Here is a 25,964-nt window from a genome sequence, read left to right on the forward strand (position 1 = left end):
AGTTTTCTAGTGCCCACAACGTATCTTACCACCCTGGCTCCCTACATCAGTCACTCCCCCCCTTGATACAAGCAGTGAGAGGGTGATGGTCTTCGGACCAAAAATAGGATATAAGGAATTTTCGGCAGATGAAGTTCAGCTTTTTAGAACTGTTATTATTGTTTAATATGTGCTCCAAAAAGAGAAAAGGAGAGGTGCACAACAGCCTGGCCATGAGCCCTCCAGGGAACTCAGCAACCCCAACCATTCGCACCTTTAGAAATACATTTTATCTTCAAGTGCTCTCCATGCATCTGCTCAAGTATTAGCAGAAGGATGAATTGCAGTAAGAGGAGACTGGTGCTGATGGAATTAAGCTTATAGACTGATCCCAAACTCCTTGCCCCATCAGAAATCCCATACAGGTTAAAGGAGTCTGGAAAAAAAATTAGTAACTGCTCTTCAACAGTATTATGAAGAACTACCGTTTATTACAATGACAATTGTAATAAGTACATATGTTCTAATAAACACAAATACAACAAAAATGACAATTCCCCCATTTGTGGTGATTCTTGGAAATACTTATTTTGGAATATACACATTTTTTTAGAAACCAGACCTTGTTTGTAACCAATCAAGAAAGGAAAGGAAAGGAAAGCGCTGGCCAGCAGGTTGCAGTACTTCCACTTCATCACTGGGTAGACCCTGAGGCCAGTGCTGGAGACAGGGCTGGGAAACCTTCAGCCTGCAGGGTCCAGAAACTCTTCTGCTGAGCAGGGGGAGGATCAAGGATCTGGAAATACCTGTTCTAGTGCTTAGCAGTATTTTATACGTTGTCTGTGGTGTGACACACAACAGCAGGGTTCTCAGATTTAGCCAAGAGCCACTTAGCTGCAGAAGATCGATTAGGAACAGAAAACTGCATGAGCATGTGTCTGTGTGCACCAGGGGGTTGATTAATTGAAAACCTCTCCATGGAAGCATAAAGCTGGAAACTTATGCATTAGGAGCCTATGAAGGTCTAACATGATTTAGCTGTTCATTACGCTTTGGAGTTTTCCAGTGACTGTTGACTGGGATGAGACTTCCATGTGCCTGCTAACTCAGTGTAACAATCCAGAACTAGGAAAATCAAGTGAAAGACCAAGAATACCAAGCATTAAATACTCAGAGAGACTACAATGCACAGTTTTACAAGAAAAATACGGAATGCTTTTCATACTTCAAGATACCTCTGTTTATAAAATACCATCATTTAGAACAGGGCAATGGGACAGCACTGGAAGGGAACACTCTGACTGCAGACATCTCCATGGCAGACATGGCTCTGCACTGCACAGGCCTCACTGGAGGAAGGTTAGCCAAGCAAAGAACTGACTCTGTGCCCCTTGGTGAGCTGGGCCCCCACTGATGTATGCTCTGTCTCCAGTAGGACCCCTCTACTGCCCCTCTGCGCTTAAGCAGCCTCAACACCCATGAAGTGTTCACTACTCACTCACAGAGAGTTCAGGGGGCTCAGGGCTAGTGCTGTTGCTGATCTTTCCCCATGCTTTACACCAGCGAGGAAATTTCTGTCTTCCAAGTCATATGGCTGGGGCAGCAGAGCGGGAAGGACAGCAAGAAGAAATGGCTGGCCTACTTTGTCCTCTTCCGAGGGGTGGGAAGCCAAGTATGACAGCAGAGATCATGTCCTGCAGCTATACTTGTGTCAAGGAGATTTCTCGCCTCCGTCAGCATTGAGCTGTGCAGAGGCAGAGCTGCAGCTGGAGGCTGGGACTGGATTCCTCAGGAAGGAAGAAAAGCTGGGAAACGTCTATTGACTAGTCAGGAAACTGGGAGGGTTTTCAAAACCTCAAGTGGATGTCTGTTCCTCCAGAAATAAGCCAAAAAACATACCATGCAGCTTTCTAACAAGCTTTCTAACACAGGGGTTTAAATCTCTGCTAATGAAACAGATGCTCTGCCTTGCATTTCGTGAAGGCAGGAAAGAAATAAATGTGAGCAACACGAGCATTCTCCTCCACAACACATCTCATTGTTATGGCTTGATTATGACTTCCTCTGTATCCCTTTATTCCAATTGTTTGACCAAATTTATGCCCCAAGGCAGACGTACTAGAAAACGCGGAAGCACCACAAAGTGAGAGACACAGCTAGTGGTACGGTACTTCTTGCCACACAAAATGCCAATATAAATATGTTAGAACAAGTTACAAGTGTATCATACTTAAGACAAAAAAAAAAAAGGAAAAAAATAAATATATATATTTTTTTAAAGAGCAGAACAAATCTCAAGCAGCCAAGTGGTGAAGTTGCAGTGAATGTACAGTAGGTGATGTAGCCCTACAACCTCTTGGGAAGATACATTGAAAGAAGACGTCTGCAAATGCATCTTGGCAAAGTATGGGTACAGAATGCAGTGGCTGGCTGGCACTCACTATGGTACATAAATGTTAATGGCAGACTGGGAGTGAACTGATTTCAAGTTTGAGGCCGCACATGTTCCATTCTCCAGAAGAAAGTTCTCACACAAAACGAAAATTGTCAGAGCCGCTGGGTAAGTCAGTACTCCTCCTGCTGCTGGGGCTGTTCATGGACTTGCTCTTCACCTTCATGCTCTTCTGTGTGGCTCTCCTGCAGGGAGAAAAAAGGCCCCAAAACATTCTTCAACAGAAAGCATTCCTCCTGTAATCTTGCCCCGCAGCGCTCGCCATAGCCTGAAGCTTACCTTCTAATTTTTGTGCAGTTACGTACAAAATGAGCTGTTACCTGAGAAAAGCAGCATCTTGCACTATTACCAGAACATGTATTTACTTTGCTTTTAATCAATGCACATGCAGTAGTGATATTTCCCCAGAAAAAGTGTCAGTTTTCAACATCACTGTGGATTAACTGTTCTGGTAAGTGAACGTTTTTCATACCTAGACAGTGAGATGCCATATCATAGCATCCTGGTGTCCTCTTATTTTCAGTTTGTCCAAGGACTTCTGGACCTGTCTGCTGTAGTTCTCATACAATTTTTGATCTAGGTTTGTATCACTAAATGGAAAAGGCACTTTTTCTATTGCCTGCTTTAAAAATTAAACTCAGCCTCCTTTTTGAGGTAAGACATACTACTTTCCCAAAATAATATACCCATGCTAATACAGACTGCAGTTCAAAGGTTATCAAAACAGTGGTTTTTAGCTGTATCCAGAAAATGTGACCAAAGAGTTGCAAACACATTTTCTGGCGGGAAGAATAGTCAGTATGCAGTGATTTATAGAGCTACTGTTGAAAGCACTAATCACTAATAAACATGTCCCTTGTGCAAACGGTATGCACAGTATTTTCCAGAGCTGTGCCTCTGGATATACAGGCGCATTAGGAGAAGAATCCTTGACTGAAGGGAAGGCTGGATCCTCACTGATACCCATTTCAAACAACTTCTAAATTAGAGACAACAGGCCTGGTATCTTGAGTTGACCTGGACGTTATCAGAGCTCAAGATGTCTGGCTGACTTCTGGATTCCCATCAAGGACAGCTGCATTTACAGCTTTCTTCTCTCAAGTGGCTTCCATCTTTTCAGCGCACTGTGCACTGAAAATATCCCCCACGTGTACTCTGCCTTGTGTTAGCAGACAGCTCCAAAGGAAAACTTTTCCAAGACGCTGAGCTGCCATTCAAGCTGCAGCATCCCTGATGTGTTACCTCTGCAGAACTTGCCTGGCTCCCAGCAACTTTCTTTAGGAGCAAGCAGCTTGAACAGCAAACGTCAAAAACTCATACTGCCAAGTTTTCAAATCCAAGGCAAAAGTTAAAGGAAAAGGGAGGCCATAATCTGAGTTTTCTCAGAACAGTTCAGAGCAGCTTACACAGTAAGAAAATTCCCTTCCGGCAGAAAACCTTTCTAAAGGGCAAGAACAGGAGAAGAAGGTTCCTAACGGTTGCTGATACAATGGAAATACTCCACTGTTTACCACACAAAACCAGCCAAATTTCAATTGAAAGCAAGGTTTCTGTCACTCAGGTGCTATTTTCAGGTAGAAGCCATGCATGTCAACCAGCACAGCTGCAGTTTAGCACCTTACAGCCTCTTGGGGGAATGATGTCCTTAGTGTACTATGCACGGTAGGTACATCATGTCAAAACTGCTTTTTGCACAGCATCTAAAAATCACTTCTGTGATGAGATGCAAGGACACAGGAACTTTACAGAGAGACACTGACATCTGTGAGATGTCACCACAGCGTTATGGGGTGAGAAAACTGAAGCTTGGTAGCCACAGCAAACTATGTCCCTGTCTCTCCTGACCCTCCTTATGTGGCGAGGTGACCAGCTCTGAAAAGCAGCTCTTCCATAGGCTCTGTGTGCAGAATCTGAGATAACTCTATTAGAAAGCCCACTCATGCAGACTTTATAGGTCATGTACATGCTATCTTTTCATGCATATAATAGGAAAAGCCTATTATGGGCGTGGTTTGGGAACCTACTCTGCAGCTCTGAAGAGTGACGGCTCCTCTCTAGCCAGGCTTACCTTTGATGGAAATGGTAAATCTTAATGGGACTACCTCAGAAGTTGTTCTGAGGCTTGGACATGTGCTTTTCAGTATGTACAGCTTGTATAAATACATGAAATGGGAAAGACAAGAGTCACTACGTTCAATTACCTTGGGACTATGGAATCTCCCTGAATAGCATCCCCTAATAAGGAAAGCAGTGGAAGATCTATTTAGAACATTTATTTCTGGCCTGGATCACACAACCATGGCCATCTCAGTCTCCCACAATGAGATGTGCTCTCTTTTGACCATTCAATCCATCTGCCTCAAGGTATTCAGGTGTGCCTCTAATTGGAAGAGCTAAACTTAACAAAAACCAGCTGCTGGTGGTGGGGGTGCCTCTTCCAAAAGCAGCAGCAGATGTAGTAGCTGCTAGAGCAGAAAGATACAAAAACAGCTGCATTTTGAACAACTGCTTTGAAAACTTGAGCTGAGCAACTGATGGGTGGATTGCTGACCTTTGATCTAACTCCTGCCTGAACTCAGCCAGGATAGCCTATATAGGAAATCAAAAGCTTCCCATTAATTTCTGCTTTATGCAAGACCTCCATGGCTCTGGGTTTCATAACTAGACACGTAGCCTCTTCTGGTTCATCAGTTTGAAGCTCTCCTACTGTAAGATCATATCACCAAATGCTTTACATCCTACCTGAGGTCTCAGTGCGGTTTATAGCAGTCACAGCATGAGTGGTAGGGGCCAACATCTCCCCACCACCCAAATGCATCACTTTTTTAACACTGTTCTCTGTCATCTTTGATGCTTTTGATGAGGTAGGATTACAAACGAGCAATTGTAATTAAAAATTACAAAGTACTGCAGACTGATCAGCCAAATGCTAAATGGCACTAGCAGGAAGCAACATCCCTCTTACATAACAAGAGACACAACGATGAGTTTTAAAACATAACCACAACAGGGAAAAGGGAGCCTCTAAAGACAAGGAACCCAAATAGACTGATGTTTGTGCTGTATGACTCAGAACCTCATCAAAACCAAGACACCGTTCCCCCACCAAAAAAGATTAAATCAGTCTTAAAAATTTAGCATATACTGAATTAAACGAAGCAGAAGGTTATGAAGTGACATAGTTGAAACTGCACTATGACTTGGAATTCTGCAAAAAAATAGTTAGCCCACCCCACAACGTGAACATGATAAAAATCTCTTCAATGCAATACTATAATTCTCAAACACCTGCAGAATGCTTTTTATAGGGACTAAACTCTGTACCTGCATTCTGAATCACTCTACACAGAATTCACCTGACAGCCTACAACGCTCATGGGGTACCTATGAGCTGCTGGGAGGTGTGACTACTTCAAGTGCTGTCCAGATAATTTTTTCTTACTCTTTTTCTTTTAGAAGGATTAAATTAATCTTAACTGAAAACTAAGTATAAATTGTCCCTTTCAAATAACAAGTTGGTATAAAAGATAGGACATGACCTCTGTGCCATGTCAAATACAGTAGATGCTAGGAAGGAAGAGTTCAAGACTGCCATCAGGCAGTTATTTGAAGTATGAACTGAAAACAAAGCTAGTCACAATCTTCAAGCACAAGGCCTTGGTCAGGGATCACTTGTGCAGTATGCGAGAGATGCATTCTGGTGCATTCCCTTCCTGAAGAAAAGCCTCACAGCCACGGTATCATTTATAAATGTCACAAATGCTGAGAATTAATGTAATCTTTTTTCCACTTTGCCTCCATATACTTGAGACTTAAAAACAGATAAAAAGAAAAATCTAAGCCAGATTTACAATGAACTCATTAGCAAGAAACTGGGAATGCTGAAGTTGTCTGTGGTTGGGAACTGGGGCTATTTCCAATCTGCAGGCTTGGAAAGCCAAACTGCTGCTACTGATGGATTAACCTGCAAAATGCTGCAAGATACAGAATTTAACTCAGGGAGAAGTCATTACAGAAAGGCAAAAAAACAGAACCAAAGGGCAAAACAGGACAATGAGATAGCAAAGTCCAAGAACAAAAGGTAGGCAGGATCTGCATTAGCAAGGGAACCAGTGTCTTTGCTTTAGGACTAAGGCACTGGGGTCTTTCCTCAGCAAATTGTTGTCTATCTGCTAAGATGAGGAGAGAATGCACCCCAGAAGATGAGATCAAGTCTCCCACTAAAAGGTAACAAAAGAACTGCCCTGGGAAAGGCCTCTGTATTATTCTCTGGGGTAGCAGTGCTCTCCTGATGGAATAATGTACCTGGCCTCCAAATGCAAACATGCTTCAGATAAAGGCACAGTTGTTATATGTAGTTCATGTGCAGGCAAGGATGTTGCTGTCAACAGAGAAAAGCTTGGAGAGAGGAAGCAGATAAAACACTGGGATGTGGACAGAAGTAGAACATTTTGTAATGTGTTCTGCCAGTAAGGAAAACTGCAGGAAGAAAAGCAACAAATGCATTCCTTGGCAGGGAATCACTTGCTATTTAAGCCAGACAGACAGATGTGGTAGGGGTATGGGGAGAAGAGGGATTTTTCTGGCTTTGCTTTATAAATAAATCACTGTTCTTGAATCCAGAAGACATTTTCTCTGACCACTATATGTATGTAACTCTTTTAGCCTGTTATCACGTGCTTGGCAAATTTGTCTTATTGTTTATTCCTGTGAAAATAATGGTTTCCTCCTCCTTTTCCTCTTTAACACTCACCCCACACTGTTGACCTCTTTCCCCTGTCACTTCCCATCTGAGCAGTGGCTCAGATGCCAGTGCCCCTGTCAGTGGCAAGCTTGTGTCCCTCTTGCACCTCACTTTCATTTATGCTCTACTAGTCTTTTAGAAAAGCATGTGAGTTAACGGTTCCTGCAGCACTACTTTTGATGTAAAATTTGAAGTCTGATGACTGCTGCAGCAACAGCTTTCTGGGAACAGATGTAAGACAGCCTACGATACCACAGTGCTGTCAAGAGATTAAATTGATGCTCAAATACTCTGGAGCCAAAGCCATCATTCACTGGACAACCGAAGGGTCAATCGTCAGTACAATGCATACAGGGATTTAGTTCACATGAATGGAAGTAGTTCAGCTAAATCTCCACTGAATCATTATCCCTGCGTGTATCTGAAGAATTTAACCAGCACCCTTTGCAGCTTCTTGTTCAGTGTCTACAGCACTGAGTCTAAGGTGCAAGGAGATTCTTGTTTACGCTTGCAGACAACACATTTCTGAAGCTTCGATAGTAGAGGATTATTGAGTTTGCACAAGGAGGAATTTTGCTTATAGCAACAGGATAGAAGAAATGCTAAAGAGCATTATCCCTGCAGATATAATTACGTATTTGGCAGGCTGTAGCATACGTATTACAACACTGCCACATGGGCTACAGGAGGTTCACAGCTGTAGACACTGAACAGCACCTCTGTCAGACTTTCTGTGATTTTCAACACATTGAAGAACATGAGTAAAAGACTTTCTGCAGAAAGGCAGAAGACAAAACCACAAAATTAAAGCTCAGAACCATATGAAACCAATTTAAAGTTGTGACACACACCCTCCTCTTTCAGATCAGCTTCAGCAAACCTAGAATACAAAACCTACACTGAAAGCAGCAAAAAGCAACCAGCCTCCTGGATCCCTTCCCCAGGTAGAAAAGCCAGTTGCTTGAAAATGCAAACTTCCTTCACAGGGGAGGAGGTATGTATGGAAATTCAGCTGCTGGAGTTCTGCTGACCAAAATATAGGACATGACTCAATACTGTGACAATAAATTATGAAATTTGTCTAAATAAAATGCATTAAACTTGAACTTACATGTTCTTCTGAAGCATAAAGGACTTCCATTAGCCGATTCACAAGGTCATTATTCTCTCCCCCGTGCTCTTGGCAGAGAAGTTCAATCTCCCTTAATTTGCCAAAGTAGAAATCCCTTTCCTTCTCCACGCCTTCAAGTGCAAGTTTTAATGAATGTACCTGCAGGTGAACCAAGACGTGATGCATCAGCTGAGGTGCACTAAAGACAAAATAACTCAGTCTACAATTATGCATGCTGAACAATCTTAAACACATTTTCAATATTACAGCTTAAAATGAAGTCACTTTTTTTCCTGAAGTGCTAGATTGAACCCTACATAATAGACAATAGTAAACTGGGTTCCCCATTGCACCTCTTAGATACATCTTAACTTTGATCCTTAGAGGTCAATTTTCTTGGTGCCTTTTTTCACTGAAACCTCAAAGCAGCAGTTCAGGGATCAGAGCTACTAACTGTTCTATGATTCTGTCTCCTAACAAGGCTGCCAGAAGTGGCATGTGATGGCAATTAATTAAACTTCCAGCTCAGTACTTGCATTATTTTGCTGGATTAATGTGTAGTTGTTGGGAAACCTACAGTATTCTCCTCACCTAATAGATCTAGCAGAAAAGCTTACTAAGGGAAACAGTCTAGTTAGGAAACTACAAGGTCCCCTAGTTGCAACCGTGAGTAGTGCTGTGCTGGTTTTCCACCTCTCCTTTTCTCACCTCCCTTAATGTACTGTTACAGACCCATGTTTCGGTACCCTGATGCTGTGACTGGCTGCACCACGAGCATTCTGATCTGATTCTTTCAAATGCCAAATAACTTTCTCTTTGCAGCCTTGCTCATTAAGTCTTCAAGCTGTGTTGTCAGTCTCAATTTCACCACTAGGACTGCCACAGATCATTTATGGGCAACATAGCTGTTAATGATTAAGCCACATCATTCATGAAAGATGTGCAATATATTTTTATACATACGTATATATATATATATACACATATTTAAAGAACATCCTGTCCATCAAGGTACACACAATCAGGATAACGTAAGTAGGTTGCAAATTCAGGGGACAGCAATGTAACAACCAACTGAAATAATCACAGATGAAACTGTCTACAGTAAATAAACTGACCCCAATCTCATCCAAATTACAGCCACATTAACAACCACATTTTGAGGCCTGCAATTATACAAATGATTTTCTAAATAAAACATGCTAAACAAATTCAATCTCATCAGACTACATTTCAGTGAACTGATACCATTTAATAGAATGTTCTGTGTTGCCTATTTTACTGCAAGCTAATTTATTTCCTTCACTAGTGAAAATATCAGCAGGGTTCAAACAATGCTTTGACAGCCTACTAAATCCTATCAGTTCACTTCTCCATAACTGCTGAGCTGGCAATGCCTTTTTCTGACCTTCGATTGCACTCTGAGGTGTCAGAGAGCAGAACTAACCTGTTACTAGGACAGGATCTCAGAACATCAAATTCTTGCACTGACCCATTCCTGACCGGCTGCCTGACTGTGACACCCAAGACTTCCCTTAGCAGTTTGAACCTATGGTTGATGCAGTGACCAATCACCTTAAAATTAACCATTTCTTCATGAAAGTAGGAACAGCAAAATGGAACAAGAGTTTACAGTATTTTGGTGTACAGATGATGACCTCATGTTTAAGACATGCCTTCTGGATCTGCAGCAACATATTCCTTGACAGCGACGCCTGCATCCAAGCAGAATAAGAACGTAACTGCTTCCAGATCTTTTACTCTGTTCTTGCTAGTGTTTGGGAAAACAATGAACTTCAGCTGAAACATTGGCGGCTAATTGCTCAGACTATCTCCACTTCTGATTTACATACTATAAAGGCATTCTCCTGTTTTCATCCTATCACACTCACCCTGTTTTAAGAAATGGAATCATTAAACTATGCAAATATGCACATAGTTGATTAGCTAAGTATACAGTAAATATTGTTACAACCAATGCAGATATGCTTTTCTTCAGTTACGTATCTACTACCTGCCTGTGATGGATAAATTTTTCTTCAGATACTTAGCATACCCACACCCTATGTTTTGCTTCTGTGAACATGCCAAAAAATTGATTCTATATAAGGACCAGTACATGTTGACTACCATGCTCTGTTTCTGGACCAGAAGTATTTTTCTTCTGCAATCCAGTTAACTGGTGCAAAGGCAGCAGCTCTTACTAACTGGTCTTTTATCTGATTTCTCTTGTTGCTAGTAGGAAACCCACAGGGCTGCAGAACCAGGCTGAAAATTAAGCACATCCTGTAGACATGCAACCAAGTTGGAGCTGTTTTCAGAAACTATTTGCATGCTATCATACAGTTAACAGTTCTTAGGACCATTCTCCATACATAGATGTCCCTTCTCCATATGTAAAGGTCCCCGGTCTTTGTCCTCTCAGCTGTACTCAGAAAAAATCTTTGGGAAACTGTTAGTTGGCACAGACCAAACCCATGGCAGGAACCACTTTAGTATTTTAATGCTATGGGTAATCAAACTTTAGTGCACAGTGACATTCCTTGGAAGTGTTTAATTCACTAGCACAGACACCCCCACTACTTAAATTTTTCCATTACAAATTGCATGGGAGTTCAGATGTTTCACTGTCCCTTAGCTGCCATTCATGAAAGGGCTGAAAAAAGAGTCTGTTACAGCCATACAGGAATTTGAAGACCACAGGCACCATTCAATGTTTCTTATGCATAATCAAGACAGCAACTTGGTAAAAATCAAGACAGCAACTGGGTAGAAGTGGCTGTTGCCCTCATCTCCCTGTTGCTGGAGAGTGGTTAAAAATGGGCAATTTAGGTCTTGCAGCATGTTCAGACTGGGGGTCAGAAAAACGTGGCTCAGAGCTGCTTGCAGCATAGTTTTTATGGCTCCTGTTATATGCCCAGGGTGCACAAGTAACCATTAGTGGGAAATGAGGTCCCAAATGCTGCCAGCATTAAAAAGCCTTCCAGACCATTCTAGCTAGAAGACGTCTCCAAAAACTAGCTATTAAAACACCAACTTTCCAAATCCACAAAATTTCTTCTCCTCTTTGGTGATGGGAGAAATCATCAGCTTTCCTCTGGGTTGTTTGTATATAGAGCTTAAGGTTTTCACACATGGAATGTGTTAGGAATACATTAGCAGTGGATGTGATAGTGACTGCCTATTTTAGTAAAGATCAAATATTTTGCTGTTGCTCAGATCCAAACCAACCCTTCCTTCTGAAGCAAACTCATTCTGACTTCTGAGTACAAATGTCATGGTTTAAGGTACATCAAACTGACGTTTCAACTCCACTCTTACATTGATTAAAAAGAATAAAAGCTTCCGTGAAGCATATATACTTCCATTCCTTGTGCAACATTCCAAAAGTTTTTTGTTACAGCAACAATCAAAAGCCCATTTGAAGGCTGGTGGCCCCTGTTGTGCTCTCTGCTGCTCAGAATTTCACCCTGAATCCACAGGATGCTGTGTTTGGGATGTGGCTATCCATCCACCACCTTTTGGTGTGCAACAGTAACCAAGGATTTGCAAATGATGCCCAACAAACTGAAAACTTTGTTGTTTGGTTCAATAAAAGTCTGAAACTGAAACACCCTTAATTGTGGAAAATTACACTTGATCCAGAGTAATGACTTCTTCCTCAATGCAGCTGCCAAGCAGCTCAGGCTCTAAAATGGGAGGTTTTTCCTTTCCATTTTCCCTCATCCAGCACAAATACAGGGATCAGGCCTCATTTATACTACCGGCATTTAAACCATTCCAGCATCACAGTCTTGGGCCAGATGCATTTTTTCATGCTCAGTGCAGACACAGTTGCATGTCCAGGAATGACACAGTGGTGTAAAGCTCTATAGCATAAATGAAATCTAAGCCCTTGCATTCCAACATTAAAGAAATTCTGGAGCTTTTTAGTTATATTATAGTGTTCTGCAATATTATTAAGTATTCTCACAAAAGTAGATCGCATTTTTAAATTAAAAAGGCCTATTATGTTCTTAATGCCTTCCTTGCACAAAGCAGAGTGCAATGAACTAGTCTTGATTTAGCTGTAAATCTCTGACACCTTGATATTATAAACAGGCTTATTTTCTCCACAATGACACATTGAGATGCTTTATTTCAGATTTGTAATGCACAAGAGAAAAGACTATCGGGGCTTTTCCCATCTGAGTGAAATAAAAGATACATTTCTACATCTAACAACTTCAGCAAGACTCACTTGTCATTCCTAAGATGACCTTTGGAAAATCCTGGCAAACACCAGGCATCTCTGTCAGATGTTATTTTTAACAAGAAATCACTTTCATTTTTTTACCTTCCCAGCTGAGCTGTTCCAATCTTTTGTCCCCGTATAACTGTGGAGAGCACCTTTCAACAGAGGGCAATATATTTCGTGCCTGCCCGTGACACTGAGTGCATCTAATCTTATGCCAAAAGCAAATTTACCTGTTCGCTAAGCTGTATGACTTGGGTTTCCAAATCTTTATCTGATTTTGATGCTGAGCTGCTTGGTGCAGCTTTTTTTGCTGAAGACGGGCGAGAAGGTGTTGATCCTGGTTTAGAAGCTGGACTGGATTTAGCAGCACCTGAAAAATGCAATAAATAAATAATAATTCAGATTTCTCTTCATGATAAATATATTCCTATTAACCTAATACTGAAACAAAAGCATTCATTTCACAGGCAGCCATTCGCTCTCTCACTTCACGGTGACAGTGGAGGAAGCTCCAATGCTGCTATGAAGAAAGGAAAAAACACATTTCCTAGCAGTTTAAGTTTGCTGCTGAGAGTGAAGCAACTCCAAAACCAAAATAAACAAACATAAAACTAAGATTATCAAGGTCCCTTATAGGTCTCAGCAGCTTTCAGGTTTTAAAAAACCTCTGCCATTAACGGACCGTTCCCCTTGCCCAGTGTTTATCTTCAATTTTCCTGGAGAAAGACAGACCTGAAAAACCCAGCTAGAGTGTCTCAGTTTCCCCCATTTTCACATGTAAAATATCCCTGAGACATAGATATTGAAATTCAGACAGAGCATGCAGAAATTAAACCCATCAGTGAACTCATGGTTGCCATAGTGACCAAGAGATGAGTTTTGATCTGCTTAGGTTTTGGTGTTTGTTTTTAATTACTCGCACTGCAAATCTGCTAGAATATGGAGCAACATCTTTATTAGCAAAAGTGGCAAGTAACAAATGCCTACAGGTATGCTTTTTCACAATGCCTGTGGCATACAAATGCCCAAACAGAGGAATAGTTGTGTGAAAGGATATGTAGTTGTGTGAAAGGATATGTAGTGCCTTCATATGAACCTCACACACATCTCCTGGCACTTTGCTCTGCCTCTCCGCCTTTTCTCTCCTTGTCACTGTCTTTTTGATTTAGTTGCTCAACCCTGGTACACAAGTGCCTGGCCCACTGCTCTTGACCTTGCCTAGGTTCCCCTGAGCACTGCAATCTGCCTCTTCCTAATCCCCTCCAACTAGGAATAAATTTCAGATGCAGTAGACATACATCTGGTACAAAACCTGCTTGGGTTAAAATGACAGAACAGAAACCCAGCCCCCTCTCAAACCTATTCTGATTTATAAAGGATGCATGTGAATCACAAGTCATGCTCTGCAGCACCCACATTTATCACTTTTTATTCAATGGCTCTAACTTGAAAAAGGGTAGATTTAGATTAGATATTAGGAAGAAATTATTTCCTGTATAGGTGTTGAGGCACTGGCACAGTTGCCCAGAGCAGCTGTGCCTACCCCATCTCTGAATTGTTCAAGGCCAGGTTGGACGCAGCTTGGAGCAACCTGGTCTAGTGGGGGGTGCTCCTGCCCATGGCAGGGGGCTGGAACTGGATAAGCTTTAAGGTCCTTTCCAACACACGCCATTCTATGATTCTTACAGAAACCAAAGTACAGTTGTCCGGACATGCTGATGGGCTCCATGGACATCTTCCACCATTGAATGCTATTGGCTCTGAAGCCAGGGACACACAGTGTGTGGGAAAAAGCCCAAATCCAGCAAGCACCCAGCTCCCAGCTGAGCCCTAGCTTGAAGTCACCGGTTCCAGAGGGGTTTGCCCCAGCTTTCTCAGCAGTCACCTTCCACCCCGCACCTCACCAGCTGCTCCTCCTGTACAATTACTTGATTTACGGCACGCTACAAATCATTCTAAGTTGCCATTTCCACATTGTATCCGGAGCAACGGACAACATTTTAATAGAACCATTTATTGTAAACCCAATGCTTTACAAAGGCATTACTTGGAGGAAATCGCAAGGAGGCAGGGAAAGGCAAGAGAGAGACACAACTTGTGGGCCTGCCCATATTATTTAACTGTGGAACTCACACTGTCTCACTGACCTAGAACTCTGTACTGTGATCCCTTGGAAGAGCTGAAAAGTGATGGGAAAAGAGAGCAGCAATGGGTTATTTAATCAAGCTCGCTTGAGCTTTCCTGATTTAGTCACAGGCCTCTCTCTGTAACAAGCATCTTCTCCTGCCTTTAAGGATAATTCTATATTAACTGGGTCATCTAATGCCAACAGAACACAAAACCAATTTGATAATTCAATTAGCATGAGCAAACATTTCTATGCAAGATACCCATCCTCCTTTTCCATGTTCTTTAATGCAAGACATTTTCTTTTAAGGAATTCGTGACTCCAATAGTTTCCATGCCTAATTGCACACACAAACTCACTTCTAGCAGATTTCAGACGCAGTACATGGACTTGCTGAAATTAGGAAAATTCAATGTTGTGTATATGCCTGAAATTAAACTGCTTTTCACATCATACCTAGATCGGCAAATTTGTGGAAAAAACATTAAAAATATCAAGATGTTTTGCTGCTATATCTTTCTTTAGGCCATTTCATAAACTTTAGCACCCTGCCTTCAACACTTTCCAGGTTCAGTCCAGATTTTGACTAACTAAAAATCAGTTGCTTCACAGCAGGATTAAGACACTCTCAAAGCCAGGAAAGTAATTTGCATTTGGATTAGCAAATGAACAGAAAAAAAAACACCTGGTGTCAAAATATGCATGATAAACACACAGACAAAATAATCACTCTGACTACAGCATTCTAGTTGAGTCTCAAGTTATTTAATTACTACTTGTAACATGCAACTGCAACAGTTACGTATACAACATTCAATATATATGTATACTAAACCAAGGTATTAACACTTACTATTGTATTCTACACCTGCAAGGTGCAGTTCAGGATAACAACTGAATATTAAATGTTAAAAAACAAGCTATGGACCTTCAGATGTGAAACCCTGGCTGGTCAATGCATCTCCGCCTATACCAGCTACCCTTCCTCTACCTGAAGGCAGCACTGGACTTTGCCTAGGGAGCAAGCACCTGTGCACAAACACAGACGAAGCTGTTCAGCTTTTCTAGGGCAGCATCCCCCACACTGTTAGCTCCTCACCACTTCTCCTGGGGGGTCATGGTGCAAGACCTACAGCAAGGCACATTGTGCAGCCATGGCTTCTTGTCCCCTTTCATGCTCAATAGTCCTGTGAAGCAAGCTAGCTCTTTGAGGGTTTGGGTTCTGATCACAGGAAGCCATATCATCAAGTACACACCTCTTTTTAACCTGCAGAGAAAGTTAAGGACAGAGTAGGCACAAACACTTAATCCCCAGGTATTCTCTCTTATTTGCAGCTGAGGTGCCCTCCCAGGGTGTGCTGAGAAAGCGCACATCACCACTGTCTGCGGACAGGGAGGGCTGGATAGCACCAATACACTGAATTATGTTCTGCCTTTCTTTGAAAACAACAAAGCCTTTTGAATTTCTACACCAAAGTGTTACTAAGCTTTACTGTGTCCAGACAAATCAAAAGAAATTGACTTTTGTTCCGCTGCTCAGTATCAGCTCTTAAATGAGCACAATATCCCCATTTCAGTACCAGATTAAAACCAGCTAACCTGAGCATTTCAGGCTGTATCAGCGACAGCTGGATAGAAATTAATTGCAACAGAGGATGCCTTGGGATTTCTAATTTAAAATTTCCTGGAGGAAATAAAAAAAAGCAGCTTTACTGCACATTTATTCTGAAACATCAGTTTTAGAATCAGCTCAGAGGTAAGTCTCCCATTCTAACAGAAGCTTAATTTCATAAAAGAATTAAGGATCCTGTTTGGCAGAGTAGTGCAAAGTGCTTGAGACAGCCAGATATCTAAATGGAGATGAAAGATCTTGGTAGACTTAATGACTTTGCTGTCAAGCACCACAATGGCTTTGCAGTCAATTACTACAATTGTGGAAAAACTCCTCATGCATTGCTTAGAGGGACTATATAATCTGCACGGTTTTAATTCCGTCCAATATCACAACTTCTATGAAAATATTTATATATAACCCATTTACGTATTTTGACAAACCACAACATTTTATACAAATATTTTACATTAAAAATACCTGGTAACCAGCTCTTCACTGACCACTAAGAGACATGTGTTGCAATCAGCACCATAAACATGACGCATTACCAATTCATTTTCAAGCTTGCTGTTGATGTTCAAAAAGAAGTATGGAGCCCTGCCATGGAGGGGAACAGACCCATGCCCCAGAACATGCTGGCAGACAACAGCCTGGAAAGCAGTGCGGCAGAAAAAGACTTTGGGGTCCTTGTGGACACCAAGTTAAGCATGAGCTAAGCACCCCTGCAGCAAAGGCAGCTGACAGCATCCTGTGCTTCACTGGGAAGAGCGCTGCTGTCAGGTTGAAGGAGGTTACTGTCCCCCTCTACTCAGCACTGAGGAGGCACATCTGGAGTGCTGGGTCCAGTAGAAGAGAGACATGGGCATGGGCATACTGGAAAGAGTTCAACAAAAGGCCATGAAGATGACTGAGGGATTGGAGCACCTCACATGTATGGAACAGCTGAGAGAGCTGCGCCTGTTCAGCCTGGACAAGAGAAGCTTCAGGGGGATTTTATCCATATCTGAGGAAGGGTACAAGGAAGATGAGGACAGGCTCTTTTCAGTGGTCCCCATTAAAGAGCAAAAGGCAATGGGCACAAAATTGAAATACAATAAATTCCATTGAAACATAAGAACAAGCTTTCTCACTCTGATCAAATACTGAAACAAGTGGTCCAGAGGGATTGGGGGGGTCTCCATCCTTGGAGATACTCAAAACTTGACTGGATATGGTCCTGGGCAACTGGATCTAGGTGACCTTGCTTTGAGCAGAGTGGCTGGTCTGGGTGATCTCAGAGGTTGCTGTCCCACTTCCACTGTTCTGTGAGAACTCTGTTACTGCATGTTCTGATTTTAGGTCAATGCAGGGTCCAATTAGAAGGTTTTGTAAATAACCGTTTCAATTAGCACCTGAATAACTTTTTGTACATACATAACATTTTGCCCATATAACACTACCAGAGATGGGAAAAATAAATTCACAGTTGAAAGACAAAATAATTTGCTCTTGTACTGAAATAAATTAGATGAACCAGCTTTGAAATGCACTACAGGTTTCTATCTGTGGTGCTCCAGAAACAGTTACTAGTCAGTCCATCATAATTAAGTATATGCCCTCATAATTTCAGCTTCACTATTTTTTGCTAAAGACTGGGTTTTACAAACAGATACCCACTTCTGCAATTTAAAACAGTGGATGCTGGCAGTGTGCAGGTTTTGGGTACAGCAAAGCTAGGCTGCGAATTCCAGGTCAGTTTACATCACAAGCACAGTCTTGATGTAGACAAGAGACAAGAGACCTATTTAATGTTGAGGGAAATCTTCCTTGAAGCTATATAATTAGCACATTGCTAAATATTTAGGCACAATTCCAAGAAAGCACGTGGATGAATAACACTGCGGAGGTGCATGAGGACAGCAAGGAGAGCAACGGAAGCCCTGAGCAAGCACAAGACTTGGCTGAACCCACACAGCCACAGCTTCGGTGGAATTCCGGAATCACTCACAGTCTGTCTTCAAATTAAAGGATTTCATTAAATTGAATATTCCTGACTCATGCCACAGAAAAAGAACCCAAGCCCGCTGAGAGGCCACAGAGCTAGCAATTTCTTCATGACCTAAAGAAAAACTCTGCACCCACTTACAACAAAGGAGTGAGAACACACTGTTGCAGCTACACTTGGATGCAACAAACTGCTCAACTTAGGTATGCTTAATGGCATCAGTGATGACAAATAATGCTTAAAGGGAATTAAATGCCCTCAGACAAAACCTGACCTGACTTCCAGCATTCCAACACGCTGCAGTGTAGCCACCTATTTATTTTGCGGTACTAACTTCCCCTGGGTGGCAAGGCCCCTGTCTCCTCAGCTCTCCATACCTCCACTGCTGCTGGCTACAGTACAATCTGATGAGCAATATGTTGGTATCACTGCCAGACAGCCTGCAAAAAGGAGTGGGTACAAATACTAGAAACTGAAGCGCTTTTTACAAATTTCAGAGCCATCCAAGCAAGAACATACAATGGAGTCTGCTTGTCAGAGGAAAAGCTTTTGTTGGTGGCACCACTCCCTCAGTTTGCCTTTAATAGAATGAGATTTTATAGATGGGAACTAACAACAGCGTTTTCCCTGTCATAAGTGAAGGCATTAGATTTAAAATCTAAAGGCTGAGGTTCTGAATGACTTCTTTGCCTCAGTCTTCACTGGCAAATGCTCTGACCACACCACCCAAGTCTTGGAAGGCAGACACAGGGACTGTGAGAATGAAGACCCCAGGCCCACTGTTGGAGAGGATCTGGTTCGAGACCATCTTAAAAACCTGAACATACACAAGTCCATGGGTCCTGATGAAATCCATCTGCAGGTCCTGAAGGAGCTGGCAAATGAAGTTACTAAGCCACTGTCCATCCTATTTGAAAAGTCATGGCAGTCAGGTTCCAGTGACTGGAAAAAAGGGAAAAAATGGGTGAGCCAGGGAATTACAGACCAGTCAGTCTCACCTCTGTGCCTGGCAAAATCTTGGAGCAGATTCTCCTGGAAGGCATGCTAAGGCACATGAAAAACAACAAGGTGCTTGGTGACAGCCAGCATGGCTTCACTAAAGGCAAATCCTGCCTGACCAATTTGGTGGCCTTCTATGATGGGGCTACAGAACTGATGGACAGGGTAGAGCAGTTGATGTCATCTACCTGGGCTTGTGCAAAGCGTTCGACACTGTCCCACACAACATCCTTGTCTCTAAATTGGAGAGACATCAATTTGATGAATGGACCACTTGGTGGATAAAGAACTGGCTGGATGGCCGCATGCAAAGAGTTGTGGTCAATGGCTCAATGTCCAGCTGGAGACCAGTAACAAGTGATGTCCCTCAGGGATTGGTGTTGGGACTGGTGGTGTTCAACATCTTTGTCGCTGACATGGACAGTGGGATTGAGTGCACCCTCAGCAAGTTTGCCGATGACACCAAGCTGTGTGGTTCGGTTGATACGCTGGAGGGAAGGAATGCCATCCAGAGGGACCTTGACACGCTTGTGAGGTGGGCTGATGCCAACCTCATGAAGTTTAGCCACGACAAGTGCAAGGTCCTACACCTGGGTCGGAGCAATCCCAGGCACAGGTACAGGCCGGGCAGAGAAGAGATTCAGAGCAGCCCTGTGGAGAAGGACTTGGGAGTTTTGGTTGATGAGAAAATGAACATGAGCCAGCTTCAGTGTGTGCTTGCAGCCGAGGAAGCCAACCATATCCTGGGCTGCATCAAAAGGAGCGTGACCAGCAGGTCGAAGGAGGTGATCCTGGTTAGACAAAACCTTGGGTGACATTGTTTAGTGTGAGGTGTCCCTGCCCATGGCAGGGCGGTTGGAACTAGATGATCTGAAGGTCTTTTCCAACCCTAACTATTCTATAGTTCTATGAAAATAGCCAAAATTATAATGCCAGCTTTTAATTTTTCTCAAACGAAACCCCTATTTTCTCTAGAAACATCTCTAAACATGCAAACATTCATCTTCAATTGATGAATCCATTCCCCATAGGCTTAACAGAAGAATGTAATTTAAAATTTGAAATGCCCTTGAAAACACGCATTTCTAAAGTCCAACTGCCTGCTGAGCTACAAGGAGAAAGCAGCCTCAAAAAGAAAATTTGAAAGAAAATATGCAAAGAAACATTGCAATATGAAAGATCGTGCAACACATTCAAACCACATCCACAGTGTCCTGAAAAGACTGCAATTTCCACCACTGATTTTCAAACACCATCTTCTTTCTAGGAAGATGACCCTGGCTCGTGCACTGCAAGCAGCATTTCTTTGTGGTCTAAATTCTCAGGTCTAGTGGGTTTAAAAACTAAAGCCTCCTCATGCTGGTAGAGGAGGTGTGTCTGTATGAAGGCTGAGCCCCTTTCTACTTCCCAGGCACTGTCACTGCACATGCTGTTCCCATCGGCTAGTACAATTACTTGGCCTCGTATGAACTAGGCACAAAAGCGATTTCAGTTCACTGCCCTAAGGCTCTTCCCATCTCCATCTGTGCCATGCTGTCCTGGAGCACCATACCACTACAAGCAGAGGCCACCACTAATACCAGCTACCTGCCACCTGGGGAAAAAAGTATGTTTTGATGGAAAGCAAAGCAAAGCATTAGGAGGAATTCCGTAGGCTCCCAGGAGTCCTAACTGATCACTAGCTGTTGAAATAAAGACTGGATTTGTGGAGTATTTTTATCTGTCAAAATTAATTTACAGCACATCTGCCACAGTGGGATACACCATTTCCCTAAAGAAAATCAGTATTTTTCTTGTGCAAGTGGCTCTTCAATGGCACATTATATATAAAGCATTCATGCACAAACAGTTCATTCTGCCCTGGTTATTTTCCCTGTCATAGCGTGAGTATTTTTAGCCCTCATGTGATCCTCCAGTATTTTCCAGCTCTGCTTTAGTCATCCTGCTCTCACTGAATATTTCAAATTACAACATCTAACAGCCTTCAGATCTTAGAACCTCTCACAATTTTTAGCTTATGTGTAAATAATTAATTTTATTAAGCTGTCTTTTACCTATGTGTTTTTGACACCTCACACCCCTACACAGAACAGCTTTCCATGGAGATTTGCTCTGACATACAAGAGCACTTACATAAGACACACTAAGCTAAAATCCTGACAACCTGATCACCATTTTCAATTTGATCAGATGAAGCTTTTTCTGCTGTTTTCCATTAGAGCTGGCACAAACAACAGTGCCCTAATATTTTAATCCCTTACAATAATTTTGACTCAATTTTGACTCTGCATCTGCAGGCTGTTTTCCACTGCATTACAGCAGTGCGGAGGCTGCAGAAGATCGAAAGCCGGCTCAGGGCTAGCAGATGGTGTTCTATCTAAAAGCAGCTGTGGTGCTGCTGGCAGAAGGCCTGCAGCAGTGGTCTATGCTGCTGGCTCTGCTCCTCGAAAGATGAGAACACACTCATTGCCCCGGATCTGGGAGCTGGATTTACCTGGCAAATCCTCGCTGCTCCTAGTTTTTCTAGAAGCAGCCTTTTACCTGTGTCACCAAAGCCATACACCTGCTGTACCCCTGTCAGCTCGACAACAAATCGGCTCTATCTCTCAAGGAAGGGATGAGGCAGCACGAGGGTGGCACAGCAGATTAGTTGTAAGGACCCATTTGTGCTTCCATTTCCAAGCTGCATTATCCTTGACCTGTGCTGACTCCTCAGTTGGATCGCCTTTGGAAGGGGTAGGGCCATGGCTGCTGGCCTGCCCCCCAGTGAACACAAAACCCAGCGCGTTTTCAGATGCCTTGAGGTTTGGGTTGCTTTAAAAGAAATTCTAAAAGTAAAATAAAGACCACACTCCGCATTTGCAGAGATACAGGTAAAAAGCCATGTAGGTATGGAAAGCAAGTACCTGAAACCATGGGTCTCGTCCAGCTTTACTGTCAGATTAAAATACCAAAAATCATTCTAATTCATGCCAGTATATTTTTGGTTAAGCTTTCAGAGCAGTCCTTAAGGATTTGATACTTTCTTGTTAACTGGAAGACATAGCTTAGTCTACCTCTGAAAATACAGTGTTAGAACAGAGTGCTATAAAGCAGTTATGAATAATGAAAGAGTTCAGCACCTCCTAAATCACTTGGAAACGAAACTCTGGCAAACTGCACTGGAAGAGTTACTCTGTGGAACAATAGGAATCACCTAAAATGCATCTGAAATTAACAATAGCAAAACAAATCATTTCTTTAGAAATTTACATACTTGATCAATTCAGAATAGTCATATTTAAAAATCTGTTAAAACCAAAGAACACAGTGTGAATGAGTACTCACATGTCTGCTTGCTCCTGACACTTAGCAATAGATGCATACATTGAGCTATGTCCACTGCACACTGTTTGAAAACTTTTGAATTACACTGAAAGATCTTCTGGGTTCTTTATTTGCTTTCACTATTGCTTTTTTTTGTTCTGCTAATGAATTGAAACAAGGCAGTACAAGATTTCAGAGCTTCATTGTTAATGTAGAACAAATCACACACATTAAAAATGACACAGAAAAAGAAAACATACAAAAAGAGAGAAAAGCTACAGTGGCAAACTGCTATAGAAACTGGCAAGTACTTGCTGCACTGGCGTAAGAGGTTATTGCATTGAGCATCCCACAATGTTTACTGCTTTCACAACAAAGTCAGTGGAAGTACAGCCATGCCCAAAACCTCAGCCATTTCATCAAAGAGCCAGGAAAGTAGAACAATAAAGCGTAAACATAGAAGTCAGGTATAAACCAAACATAAGACATTTGTACAGTCCACATAAAAGTCATATATCAGTTTAAACTATGCCATCTGATGTACTTAATCATGGGTATGTATTCCCCTTTTGAGCTTGCATCATCGAAGAGAAAAGCTCTAGATGGAGTGGGGAATTCTTAACCTGCTGCAGAAGAACTCACAAGACTTTTTTTTTGCCCTTTTTCTATAAATCACTAAACTTGCTTTGTTCACATGAGCATGTTATGGTTTCTATAATAACAGTAATGAACACACCTTCATTTCCAGGCAATTGTGGAAGTGCACAAGACAGAAGTACAGAAGCATGTCTTTCATGGCAACTTTGCAGCTATCCAGGACTTGCTTCCACATAGAATCATGGAAGAGTTAGGGTTGGAAAGGACCTTAAGATCATCTAGTTCCAACCCCTCTGCCATGGGCAGGGACACCTCACACTAAACTGTGTCACCCAAGGCTTCGTCCAACCTGGCCTTGAACACTGCCAGGGATGGACCATTCACAACCTCCTTGGGCAACCTATTCCAGTGCCTCACCACCCTAACACGAAAGAATTTCCTCCTTATATCCAATCTAAAGTTCCCCTGTTGCCCCTTGTCCTATCACTACAGTCCCTAATGAAGAGTCCCCCCTCAGCACCCCTATAGGCCCCCTTCAGATACTGGAAGGCTGCCGTGAGGTCTCCACGCAGCCTTCTCTTCTCCAGGCTGAACAGCCCCAACTTTCTCAGCCTATCTTCATACAGGAGGTGCTCCAGTCCCCTGATCATCCTCAATTTACTCCCAAATGGCAGGAGATGAGGCACACAGAGCTTGCAGGTGCATACTGCACTCCTCCCAGAATGTCCTCTATCAACAGGTAGCCATCAAGGGCTCCCATCCTTTCAAGCACCAGGCTACATGATATGGTGAGGTGTGGCACAAAGGCATCAGTGAAATGAAAATGGGCGCACCCAGAAACTGAATAAACCTGTGAATGACACCCAACAGAAGTAGTTCTGTTCTAAAGCAGCAACAAAAGCTAGAACTCTCATTTCACCTAGCATCACAACGTCTGTACACACTCTCCTCAGCTCTACAGAAACTAAACCAGCATCCTGCCTGTCATACTTCTGGACAATAGTTAATACTGAAGGAACCTTTCCATAAAAAAAACTAAGTCTCACAGCCACAGGATCTTAACAAAACTCGTCACACCATCTCACTTGCTGGGAAAGGCTCGAGGCATGCTCTTTACACCAGCAACACAACACAAAATCACTGCATTATCCTCAGTATCAGCTGGCTGGTTCCACTCCAGTAGCTATTCTACTTTTCCAGGATTGTCACGTTCACAGCTTTAATCTGCATGACATATTTGTGACTTCGGTAAAAACAGACCATGTGCAAGAAGAATTAACAAGTGTGGTAAAGTCTGTAATTAATAAAAGCATCTATCCCAATTTCTCAATCATGACATTAGCACTTGGGTTTTCCTATTTTCAAAGGGAGTGCAAGACATCACATGGGAAATTATAGCATGCCAGGCCTTGAAATTCAAAAGTTGAGACACAAGATGGTGCAAAACAAAGATGTAAACAAGCTTTAGAAGCCCAGAGCAGTGCTGACCTGCTATTAGGTGCTCAGTTTCCTGGAAGCACTAATGAGCTGAATTCAGCTGGCCAAGTATGTCCCACTTTGACGTCAGAAGTGACCAGAACAGAATGCTGAAATCTGGGTATTCCAGAGCATAAGCCAGCCTAAAACTGCAAGTGCCTTATACCTACCCCTTCTCTTTGCCAGCACTGGTGCATATCTGAGCCCATGAGAAGACAGGTCACAGATTTAAGTGAAATGAAAATTAATCCTTACTTGGGGAATGGGTTAGCATGAAGGTAAACCCAGGACAAACCATTCAAGGAATAAAGTGTTTGTGCATACAGAAACACACATGCACACATCTATAAGCACAAACCTATACACATACAGGCAATCAATCCCAGTAATGATTCTTTGGTGATCATTCTGTTAGAAAAACATTAGCTGCTCTTCTGTTCATTTAACTCAGGTATCAAAAAATGGCATCTACTTACTCACCAGTCATGCCCATGTTACACAAACACCAAAGATCAGGTTTAGCCCTTTGGCTTGTTCCAGAAACCCTGTTGTGGTTTAACCCCAGTATACAGCTGAGCCCCCAGAGCCACTTGCTCACTGTCCCCGGGTAGGATGGTAGAGAAAATGAGAAGGGTAAAGGTGAGAAAATTCACTGGTTGGGACAAAGACAGTTTAAGACGTAATGCACACAAGCGAAACAAGATAAGGAATTAATTCACCACTTCCTGTTGGCAGGCCATGTCCAGGAAAGCAGGCCTCCATCACATGTGATGGTTACTTGGGAAGACCAACACTGCCACTTTCAACATTCCCCCCTGCTTCCTCCTTTCCCCAGCTATTATTACTGAACACGACATTATATGGTACGGGATACCCTTTTGGTCAGTTGGGGTCAGCTGTCTGTGCTGGGTCCCCTCCCAACTTCTTGTGCACCTCCAGCTTTCTCACTGGTGGGGTGGTGTGAGGGACAGAAAAGGCCTTGACTGTGTAAGCAGTAACTGAAACTTCCATGTCTTACCAACACTATTTTGGTCACAACTCCGAAACGCAGCACCATACAATCACCTGTGAAGAAAGCTAACTCTGACCTAGCAAAACCCAGTACAGACCCAAAATAAAAACTTGCAAGAGAGAGGTGTTTTTTAGGAAGAGCAATAGCTGTATATTGTTCACTTCAGAGGGCTTGCATACCTGAACACTAAGCATATAAAACCACAAATCAATAAATCAATATTTTTTTCCTTCTGGTCAGCCCTTAAGATTGGAAGCATCTCACCCACCATAAATAATAAAAAAGAAATCAGTCTGCGCTAGCAATTTCCTGTAAGGGTAGAGG

General features: G+C 42.5%; 1 protein-coding gene across 4 annotated transcripts in view; it reads right to left on the bottom strand.

The window, feature by feature from the left end:
• Positions 1-450: 450 nt before the first annotated feature.
• Positions 451-25,964, bottom strand: part of MAPRE2 (microtubule associated protein RP/EB family member 2) — a 109,545-nt gene continuing 84,031 nt past the window's right edge. For all 4 annotated transcript variants that reach the window (XM_061354879.1, XM_061354877.1, XM_061354878.1 and 1 more), the window contains 3 exons: positions 12,754-12,893; positions 8,287-8,445; positions 451-2,616 (listed from right to left, as the gene is read on the bottom strand). In XM_061354879.1, coding sequence (XP_061210863.1) covers positions 2,545-2,616; positions 8,287-8,445; positions 12,754-12,893 — 371 coding nt within the window. In that variant the 3' untranslated portion in view covers positions 451-2,544. The remainder of the gene's footprint in view (positions 2,617-8,286; positions 8,446-12,753; positions 12,894-25,964) is intronic.

Source organism: Neopsephotus bourkii, unplaced genomic scaffold, assembly GCF_033783945.1.
Source record: "Neopsephotus bourkii isolate Nb327-2 ecotype Australia unplaced genomic scaffold, CSIRO-AGI_Nbou_v1 NB_753, whole genome shotgun sequence".
Lineage (NCBI taxonomy): Eukaryota > Metazoa > Chordata > Aves > Psittaciformes > Psittacidae > Neopsephotus > Neopsephotus bourkii.